Here is an 11537-nt window from a genome sequence, read left to right on the forward strand (position 1 = left end):
TAAAATTAAAAATACACCACATAAAATAATTAAATATTATTTTTAATCAATAATTGATAATAAGTTATGCCATTTTATTTACAAATTGACATGTAATAAAAAAGTTACATATTCAATTGATACATAATTTGTAAATATATAAACTACATTTAATTAAAAAAAATTTTATTTCAGAATCATCATTTTATTTTGTATGTATCCTTATAGTGTTTTTTCTTCCTTGATTGCTACAAATATTACAATCAAGGACATTTTGTTTTCTTTGTGCAGAAGTGATTTATCATTAAGGGAAAGATATTTATACACAAAAAATTCTAAATCATTTCTAAAATAACAAAATAAGAAAAGAAAATAATGTCATATATAATATATTTTTTTCTTTTTCAAAAAAATAAATAAATAAACAGTTGGAATATTCTTAATTAATTGGATTTGAACACAAATTAAATGGTAACCCCAAAAAAGGGTTTTAACTTTCAACACAAATGAGACGGAAAATCAATTTAATGAACTGTATAAGAAGAGTACTGGAAGAAATTGTTGTCATGAATAAAAACAAGAGCAAAAATGGATGCACATGGATGAACGTACCAAATGAAACAAACACAACAACACCCTCATTTGTGAAACCTATTCAGTGGCTTGATTGTCGGATAGATGGATGGAGTTCCATTGATTAATGGTTTGTCATTTATCGTAATTAACCCAGCGGGCACGCTGGGACATACACAATTCCAAAATTTGCATGCAATTAAGAGAAACATGAATTAATCTCCAGTACTTGTATTTATACCTGCTATGAATCCTCACTTCTTCACAGTTAACCATTCAGTTAAAGACATTGCTATAGCTAGCTAGATTGAGTAGTAATATACTACTGTGCTGTGTGCTAGCAATGGCTTTAACTCTAGACAGAAAATCTATTGTTACCATTTTCATCCTTTTGTGGAGTTGCGCATCTCGTGCTACGTCCCGAACATTCCATGAATCTTCCATTATTGCCAAACAACATGAAGAGTGGATGGCCTTGCATGGCCGTGCCTATGCCGACAATGAAGAGAAAATCAGACGCCAACAAATATTCAAGGACAACTTGGAGTTCATAGAGAAACACAACAATGAAGGAAACAAGAGCTACAGGTTAAGCCTTAACGGTTATGCTGACTTAACTGATGAAGAATTCCTTGCGTCTCACACAGGGAATCTCGTCATGCCACCAGCAGGGTCATCCAAGATTAACAACAATTTTAGGTACAAAAATGTGAATGTCAGTGACATTGAGCCAAGCTTGGATTGGAGAGAGAAAGGGGCAGTCAATAAAATAAAGAACCAAGGCCAATGCGGTAATTAACTAGTTTAATATATACAAATATATATATATATATATATATTGTTTTACAAACTTTTTGACTAAGCATTACAATTAATATTTCCTAGCTAGCTAGCTAGCATGCAGGTACGTTGGTCATGCATGCATGCATGTTTGATATATATATATATATATATATATAATTTGTTAATATATCTGAGTGTGCATGCATGCAGGGAGTTGCTGGGCATTTTCTAGTGTGGCAGCTATTGAAGGTATTACCCAAATCAAAACGGGCAAGTTGATGTCATTGTCAGAGCAACAATTGGTAGACTGTGCCATCCCTGATGGTAATGGCTGCGGCGGATATACTATGGATAAAACCTTTGAGTATATAGAACAAAGCCAAGGTCTTGCTAGTGAAGAGGATTACCCATATATGGAACAAGATGGGACTTGTCGTGATGATGGGATGGTCAATCCTGCGGCCAAGATTAGTGGTCACGAAGATGTTCCTCATAATAGCGAGGAAGAGCTTCTCAAGGCAGTGGCTAACCAACCTGTCTCAGTAGCCATTGATGCTGAAGGAAAAGCATTTCGGTTTTACTCTCAAGGAGTTTTCAATGGTGAGTGTGGAACTAGTCTTAACCATGCAGTTACTGCAATTGGCTATGGTGAGGACGACACAAATGGGGCTAAGTACTGGTTGATAAGGAACTCGTGGGGTCAACGTTGGGGCGACGAGGGTTACATGAAGATGCAGAGGGAGGCTGGTACCCCTGAAGGTCTCTGCGGCATTGCCCTCCAAGCTTCTTATCCAACTCTTTAACTATTATATACATATACCATATATATATATATGTCACCATATTTATATATATTTCCTTTATAATAATTATCTATTAAGTACTTATTTTTCATTTCCCTAAGTTAATTTTACTTCATTTTCTATGCATTATCTATCTTATATATGCTCATATTGCTCCCTATGCTTATGTAGTGTTATAAGTTAGTTTATCGATCGTTGAATGGATCGATCCAGTTGTATTAATTTGGAAAAGTATGAATAAAATGTTTATTGCCCTTTCTCCTCTCCTTCTTTTCCAATCTGGCAAATATGCATGAACAAAAGATCAAATCTCGATCTTGAGCATTAATTACACCTTCAAGAATATATATACTCCATTTTTTGTTCCCATTATATATCACGCCTCTTCAAAGAAAGAAACCAAAGTGAAAATGGGGGAAAACTCACTATTGATTCTTAAGCCTTTTGTCTTGCCTATACCACTCACCGATGTAATTAAAGGGATGCTTTGACATTTTTTACATTAAGCAATGCTGCTGTAATTTACTGCAAAATATATAATACACCAAATATTAATTTTCATAAGTCTTTTTGAACGAACTTGTTGGAATAATAATTACTCTTAAATTTATGGTGATAACCATCACCAACAAACCAAGATCCATCATACCAAATCATAAAGGAATATTAACAGAAAGATAGAGACAAACTTGTCTCTATAGCAGCGGTATAACTTCGATCTACATCTTTGGGTTACGTGATCTTCTTCAGTCAAATAGACATAATCTTTATTCTTTAATATGATCTTTTCCTTTGAGGCACACGATATTTCCCAGCCAAATAACCCTAATCATTATTATGGTCCTAAAAGAGTCATTTGCAGAAATCGGAGAGAAGGTCTCTTTATAGTCTATGCCTTCCTTTTGAGTTAAACCTATAGCAACTAGACGTGTCTTACATCTTTCGATGTTGCCCTTTGAATCCCTTTTGGTTTTAAATATCCATTTACAACTAACGTGTTTTGCACCTTTAGTTAACTCGACAAGATCTCAAACGTCATTATCTTTCATAGATTTCATCTCATCTTTCATGGCATTAATACATTTATGAGCAATAGAGCTTTCTAAGACTTGTTGGAAGTTAATTAAATCATCTTCCTTCAAGCCTAAAATATTTTCGTGCTCTTGAAGAAACACAATATATCATCTGGAATTGTGTTTTTCCTTTCTCTAGTTGATCTCCTTAATGACACTTCTTCAGTTTGTTGAGTTTGTTCTTCATATGGAAAAAGAGGTGGTTCATTGTTGTCTTGACCCAAAGCAATGTCAGGGACCAAAGCTTGTTCCATAACAATGTCATGAACAGTTACCTTATCAAGCAGCAACATCGAATAAATGAGAGATCATAATTTTAATAGAATTTTTCTTCCTGATAATTTGTTGCACATTCTTTCCATCTGTATCTTTCTACTCTAATACGATTGATATGACATAGGTTGAGTTTGATTGGAGTGTTCTATGGAAAAGTGTCACCACAAGAACATAGACAATTTATTCTATTATGAGAGATAATTGTCTATGAATTTTTGACACCATAGAGAGGATAAATTGTCTTAAGTATACAATGTCTAACAAAAATAAGAAAATTAAGCTTGGTGCTGAAAAAAGGAAGGCAGTTCAGACACCAACAACAAAAAGTACAGCAACAGCCCAATCTTCTTCTAACCCTCCAGTTCTTGAAAGAGTTTGTTAGCGTCTCTAGGAGCTTGATGCAGGCAGGTTAAAAATCCATGATTGAGCTTAAAGTTGATAAAAATTTAAAGATTTTGAATGCTTGATTATCTGAGTGGTAACTTGGAAGTAATTTATAATCTGATGTGTTTAACATTATTACTGCTTAAGTATAATCAGATTTGATTAAATTAATTCCTAGCTAGTCAATTAAGGATCTAACTTAGTTGATCAGTATTTAAATTAGCTTAAAATTAAATTACATGCCATAAAAAATTGTGATCCCTGATTTGCTAATTCTCTGATAAACCACTGGATTAACAAACCCCTGTGAGGTATAATTGGGCTCAGATTTGGAATCTTAGGAAAATGGGGTGGAAAAAATTATTTTCCCATGTTTGGTTGGAGGAAATATAAAAATATTCCCAGAAATTTTTTTTCCAGCATTTGATTTTACACTACAGATTCCAGAGGAAGAATACCATCTCAACCATGGTATTTTTTTCCCCACATCCTTGGAAAGGAGTTTAACTTCTGTTAGACGAAAATGCTTTGCGGAGGGTACCATTCCAGCAAGTCAATACTGATGAAGAAATTGAATTATTGTTGATCCCCATATATTGCATGGTCTCACCCCAATCAACATTTGGAAAAGAATGGAAGTCTGGGTTATGGGATGAAACTCTAGTTGTGGCGTTGAATACGAAATCTTGTAAACAGAACATAGCAATTGCCTTCATTTCTAAAACTCAAGCACAATGTAGAAATGGTCGAAATGGAAGGATCTGAACCTAGGGAAACCTGCAGAAATGGCTAGCTGCATGAATTGTTCTTCAGTTCTATGCTTTCCCTTAGCTCTGTAGATTGTCGTTGGGAGAAATGAAGCAACAAAGAAACTGACCACGGTGAGAGAGGGAAAAACTTAGGTAAAATGAACGTTGAAAAAAAAGTCAATATTCAAAATCTAGGGTAATTTTATAATTTCGGTTCAAATTCCCAACAATATTTTACAACAAACCAAACATAGCATCAGAAAAATTAACCAAATATTTACAGAAAATTTTTGCCCTACTAAATAACATTTTAGTAACATTCCTGGGAAAACAAAATTTTCACCATATTCCTAGAAAATATGGTTTTCGGGTAAAAAAAAAAATTCTCCTCTACGAAATTCCCTAAATCATTTCCTTTTAACTGCTTATATCTATGTTCTCCGAAGAGTATATAATTAAAATATTAAAGTTATACTTTTTTCTCTCTCTTCAGAAACTATGAAAAAAAAGTACAATTTTAATATTATAACTATAGACTTTCTGAAATACATAATTATAAAGAGATAAAAGGACATATAACTTAGGTCATTAGAGCAAAACATCTTCCCTTTTTGGATTGTCAATTTTTTGTTTAACTAAAATGACGTACGTTCCAATTAGAAAGTTTTATTTTAAGAGCTTATCGGAGAATGAAACTAGTGAAAGCACTTGAATCTTCCTAATTGGATTTCAACACAAATGGCACGCGGAAAAAAGGATATCAGGACAAATGAGACGGCAAATTAATTTAATGAACTGTAAGAGGACTGTGAGAGTCAGACATTCTTGTCATGATGCAGAAAGACCAAATGAAAGCAACAGGACAACTGGGTCAAAATATGCATAAGTTTGCAAATTAAATTGATTGATATTTGTCATTTACACATTTACTTATTCCACAAACAAAGAAAATATTTATATTCTGTTTTATTAAAGAGAAAATATGGTTTTAATATTAACTGAATTCATTATTATTCATTTTTAAATAATTGACTTATATTAAAATCATGTAATGATATTTAATGATTCAAAAGATTAAAATTAAAATTAAAAATACACCACATAAGATAATTAAATATTATTTTTAATCAATAATTGATAATAAGTTATGCCATTTTATTTACAAATTGACATGTAATAAAAAAAAGTTACATATTCAATTGATACATAATTTATAAATTTATAAACTACATTTAATTAATTTTTTTTATTTCAGAATCATCATTTTATTTTGTATGTATCATTTTTTTATAATTTTTTTATTTAATGAATAACTGCTTAATAAATATTATTATATATGTTAATGATAATAAGTAAAGAAGGTAAAAAAAAGTCATATCCTCTCTTCATTAAAAAGAATACGAGTATTATTTTTTCATTAAAATTATTCATTAAAAGTTTAAATGACTAAATTTAATGTATTTAAGATAAAACTAATGAGTGTTTTTGGCTAAAACAAAAGGTCATTCTTGTTAACTTTCACATAAAAGAACAGAAACCAGCAATATATATTTTGTATAAAAGTAGTAGTGCTAATTAAGTACTTCCAAGTATTTTAACATGAGTTTCGTCCAATATAAAGTTTTCCACTCTGATTGAGGGGAAATTAATCGAGTAATAAGCCGTGGGAATTGACATGTTTTTTCTTCCTTGATTGCTTCAAATATTACAATCAAGGACATTTTGTTTTCTTTGTGCAGCAGTGATTTATCATTAAGGGAAAGATATTTATACACAAAAAATTCTATAAACTTTTTAAATTCTTTTTTTTTAAATAACAAAATAAGAAAAGAAAATAATGTCATAATATATTTTTTCTTTTTCCAAGAAAAAAATAAACAGTTGGAATATTCTTAATTAATTGGATTTGAACACAAATTAAATGGTAACCCCAAAAAAGGCAAATAACCCTAATCATTATTTTTTAATGTGTTGTCTCTCTCTTGACGGGAAAGAGAAACTACGATTATTATTTGACATACTTGAAAGAAAAGGGTATTTGAAATATTATTTTTTTTTTGTAAATATTTGAAATATTATTGAATTGTGTATAATCTGTACAAAGGGTTCTCTATTTATAGAGAATACTTGACCTAATTTTGACCTAATGGGCTTGGCCCAATACAACAAATAAATGACTAAATAATAACCTAATAATAACTAAATAATTATTATTTACAACACTCCCCCTCAAGCTGAGGAATAGATATTTATCTTTCCCAGCTTGCTAGTAAGTTATTGAAATCTGTCTGAAGGAAGCCCCTTTGTTAATAGATCAGCTAATTGACGCCCAGTGGGAATGTATGGAGTGGTAATCAACCCGCTATCAAGTTTCTCTTTGATGAAATGGCGGTCGACCTCAATATGTTTAGTCTGATCATGTTGAACTGGATTATGAGCTATACAAATAGCGGACTTATTATCACATAGCAGCTTCATAGGTCCTTCACATTTTATTTTGAGATCATCAAGTACAATTTTCAGCCACGGTAACTCACAAATGCCTTGAGCCATAGCTCGAAATTCAGTTTTGCACTTGATCTGGCAACCACATCTTGTTTCTTACTTCTCCATGTCACCAAGTTACCGCAAAGAAACATACAATAACCAGTGGTAGAACGACGGTCAGTCACGGATCCAGTATAATCAGCATCTGTGTAGACTTCTAAAGATATATTGCCATCACGTCGGAATAACAATCCTTTACCAGGAGTACCTTTAAGATACTGAAGAATTCTCTCTACTGCCTGCATGTGTTTTTCCTTTGGATCGTGCATAAACTGACTGACAACACTAACAGCATAAGCTAGGTCTGGTCTAGTATGGGCCAGATATATCAATTTCCCAACTAACCGTTGATATTTTCCTTTATCAACTGGAGGAATCTCTTCTTCATAGCCCATCTTGTGATTCTACTCAATAGGAGTATTAGAGGGTTTACACCCGAGCTATCCTGCTTCTTTGAGAAGATCCAAAACATATTTCCTTTGGCTGATAAAAATTCCTTTGCTTGAATGAGCTACTTCTATCCCTAGGAAATATCTCAGTTTCCCAAGGTCTTTGATTTCAAACTCAGAGGCAAGCCGTGTTTGCAGAATCTGTCTCTCCACAAAATCATCACCTGTGATAATAATATCATCAACATATACAAGGAGCACAGTAAGCTTCCCATTTTGGGAGTGCTTGAAGAAAAGAGTGTGATCTCCTTGACTCTGTCTGTATCCTAAGGTCATCATAACCTTAGTAAACCTACCAAACCAAGCACGAGGTGACTGCTTCAATCCATACAAGGCCTTTTTTAATCTACAAACTTTATTTTCCCCCTTCACAGAATCAAAACCAGGCGGGATTTCCATGTAGGCTTCTTCTTCTAACTCACCATTGAGGAAAGCATTTTTCACATCAAATTGATTTATATCCCAATTGTAATGGGCAGCAAGGGATAACAAGATTCTCACTGTATTCATCTTTGCAACTGGAGCAAAGGTTTCTTCATAATCAATGCCATAGGTTTGAGTGTAACCTTTGGCCACTAATCGAGCCTTGTATCTCTCAAGAGTGCCATCAGAATTATATTTCAGGGCATAAACCCATGTGCACCCTACTGCTTTCTTTCCGTTGGGTGTATCAATAACCTCCCATGTTTTATTTTTCTCCAAAGCATTCATCTCCTCTTGCATGGCTTGAGCCCAATTCCTATCTTTCAAGGCTTCATGTACTGATTTTGGGATTGCAATAGAGTCTAGTGCTGAAACAAATCTTTTGTGCTGCACAAAAAGATTAGCAGAGGAAACAAACTGGGAGATAGGGTATTGAGTACAAGAGGGACATGAGGGACAAGATTTCTTGGGACAAGCTTTTTTTCCTTTTCTAAGAGCAATGGGTAAATCATCAGAATCAGTAGTAATGGGTAAGTCATCAGAAGTATTAACATCATGATCAGAAATATGAGATTCAGGACTTACCAGTGGTTCAGACGATTAAGGTTGCTGCTGAGACAATGTGGGATGTTTCCTTCTTTCAGGTGTCATAATCTTTCGTATCTCTGGTGTACTTGATGTATCAATCACAGGAGAATCAGTCACAGGAGGATTACTCACAAGAGGATCAGACACAGGAGGAACAGACACAGGAGGAACAGGACCAGGTGGAGGATACACTGGCATAGGTAAAGGAGTAGACACTGATGATTCAAACTCAAGGAAAGGAGGTGATGAGATTTCTGGTGAAGGATTCTCCCCCTGAAGATGAGGACCTTGGAAAAAGGACTCAGATTCCTGAAATGTAACATCCATAGAAACAAAAAAATTCCTACTACTAGGGTGATAGCATTTGTAGCCCTTCTTATCAGGAACATAACCAAGAAAAACACATTTAATAGCCCTAGGGTCCAACTTACTGCGATGATGTTTATGAACATGAACAAAAGCAACACACCCAAACACTCGTGGAGGAAGACTCATCATAGTTGGAATAGAAGGGAAAAAAGAAGTCATAGAGTGAATAGGCACTAAGCCTTTAGTAAGCGGATCCGCAAGCATGGAGTTCATCCCTATGTGTTCTAAGGAAATCTGACCACTCTGAACTCTTTCTTTAACAACTAGAAACTTTATATCGATGTGCTTTGATTTTGAAGAGCTTCTGTTATTGTTGGAGTACAAAATTACTTACTTATTGTTACAATAAATCTGTAGTGGCTTTTCAACACCACTTATACGCAGTCCTATGACAAAATTTAGCTGCAGTACCCCATGTTGGACGCCACAAAACAAGCTACGAATTCAGCCATAGTAGAGGAAGCTACGAGTGTCTGCTTAGCACTCTTCCAAGAATTAGCTCCTCCAGCTAACATGTACACAAATCCTGACGTGGATCTTTTATTGTCTTGGCATCCAGCAAAATCGGAGTCAGTATACCCGATGATCTCTAATTCAAATGACCTCTGATATGTGAGCATGTAATCCTTTATTCACTTTAAAATCTTTTAATATAAGCCCTTTGTGATAACAGTAGGATACCTTGAGAGCAATTTTGAAGTATCTGTATTCCTAAGACAAAAGATGTATCACCAAGGTCCTTCATCTCAAAATGTTTAGTGAGAAATTTCTTGGTTTAATGCAATAAGCCTATATCATTGTAAGCAAGTAATATACTATCAACATATAGCATAAGGAATACGTGACATGTGTTCCTTCTCCTTGTCAGTCTATGGTGACAATTCGCTGATAAGCGAAAATGCGTAGCAAGTGGTGTACAAACCGGCTTAGAACTTTCCATCCTGAACCGCTCAAGAAATTTCTCGATATACTTCTTATGAGACAAACAAAGCTTTTCTATTGAAGAAACACAATATATTATCTGGAATTGTGTTTTTCTTTTCTCTAGTTGATCTCCTTAATGACACTTCTTGGGTTTGTTGAGTTTGTTCTTCAAATGGCAAAAGAGGTGGTTCATTGTTGTCTTGACCCAAAGCAATGTCAGGGACCAAAGCTTGTTCCATAACAATGTCATGAACAGGTACCTGATCACTAATTGTTTGTACCTGAATTTGAATGACGATAATATTAGGAAGAGAAATATAATTTTCTTCCTCATCAAAGACAACATTCCTTTCTTTATCTCCCATCCCCCCTAAACTCAATATTCTTAAGGAATCTGGCATTTCCCATCTCAAAAAAAAAAAAAAAAATTTAAGTGGGATTATAAAACTTAAAGCCCTGAGAACGTTCAGCAGATCCAAAAAAATAGCAGTTGATTGTTCTTGAGTCCAACTTTCTTTATTTGGCCTATAAGGTCTTGCTTCAATTGGACAACTCCAAATGTGTAAATTCCTAATGCTAGGTTTTTTTCCAGACTTTAGCTCAAAGGGGGGTTTGGGTCACTGCTTTAGTTGGAACCCTATTAAGGACACAAACTGCAGTCTTTAAGTGCTTCTATCCAAAGTGACTTAGGTAAAGAAGAACGACTAATCATACTTCCCACGATATCTTTAGGAGTCTTATTTCTTCTCTACATAAAAATAGCAGTTAAATACCTTATCCTGTTTCTTTTGCTTCTTTAGCATGGGTGATTCATCTGTAGCGTTGTTAGCTCTCTTATTTCTCTTATTCTGAGAGCTTGATGCCAAGTAAGTACTATCAGTCTTTTCTCGCTAAAGCCTTTCATCCTCTTACACACAACGAGCAATAAGCTCATTGAGAATCCATTTTTCCTGTTGGGTAATTATAGCTCATTACAAATTGACCATATCATACAGGAAGAGAGATAATAAATAAGTACATGAGCAACTCAGATGGCACTCTAACTTTAATGTTTTAATTTTCTAGCAAGGTTAGACATTTTCATAATGAACTCCCTTATGTTTCCTGTAACACCCCGTGTATACCCGGTTGTTAACATGTCATCGTATTAAGCCACGCTTAATTAAAAATGCGGAATAACTTTTTACTTTCAATTATGACGTCATTATCCTTAGACAAGTTGATTACTTAATCATTTTCGTAAAAACATCGCCTGTATGTAAATTGCAAATGAACAACTGTCTACACTGAATAACCTCATATATAATAAGTGAGTATCTAAGTCACGAGACTACAACACGTAGACTGGACATAATCCTGATACAATTATACAACTTGAATCTAAAAGCATAAAGTCAAGTCAATGTGGCATGGACAACCCCATGCTCACCAAATAAGGCACAAGCCAAACAAGTCTCAACAACAAAATCATAATAATAAAGGCAGTAAATCAGAATAACAGCCAGTCATATCAGCATAACATTAAACACCTCAACTCAGCTCCGGCCTCCTGCCGCCCGAGGTCTCAACCCCCGAGTTACCTGAACCTGAAATATGTGCCCCAAGTGTGGGGTGAGA

General features: G+C 34.2%; 1 protein-coding gene across 1 annotated transcript; it reads left to right on the forward strand.

Annotated features, from left to right (window-relative positions):
- The first annotated feature begins 832 nt into the window (after nucleotides 1–832).
- On the forward strand, nucleotides 833–2395 carry LOC133307050 (zingipain-2-like). Its single transcript, XM_061507470.1, has 2 exons — nucleotides 833–1343; nucleotides 1546–2395. Exons 1-2 carry the CDS (start codon nucleotides 896–898, stop codon nucleotides 2136–2138), a joined length of 1041 nt encoding a protein of 346 aa, XP_061363454.1. The 5' UTR covers nucleotides 833–895; the 3' UTR covers nucleotides 2139–2395.
- Nucleotides 2396–11537: the final 9142 nt, after the last annotated feature.

Source organism: Gastrolobium bilobum, unplaced genomic scaffold (genome assembly GCF_033153095.1).
Source record: "Gastrolobium bilobum isolate Gb01-03AN ecotype WA unplaced genomic scaffold, APGP_CSIRO_Gbil_v1 utg22537, whole genome shotgun sequence".
Lineage (NCBI taxonomy): Eukaryota > Viridiplantae > Streptophyta > Magnoliopsida > Fabales > Fabaceae > Gastrolobium > Gastrolobium bilobum.

Bases quoted from the DNA above. Each gene is read 5' to 3' on its own strand.
- LOC133307050 (XM_061507470.1), top strand. From the start codon at position 896: ATGGCTTTAACTCTAGACAGAAAATCTATTGTTACCATTTTCATCCTT. The intron at 1,344-1,545 runs GTAATTAACTAG...GCATGCATGCAG, and splicing joins AAAGAACCAAGGCCAATGCG to GGAGTTGCTGGGCATTTTCT.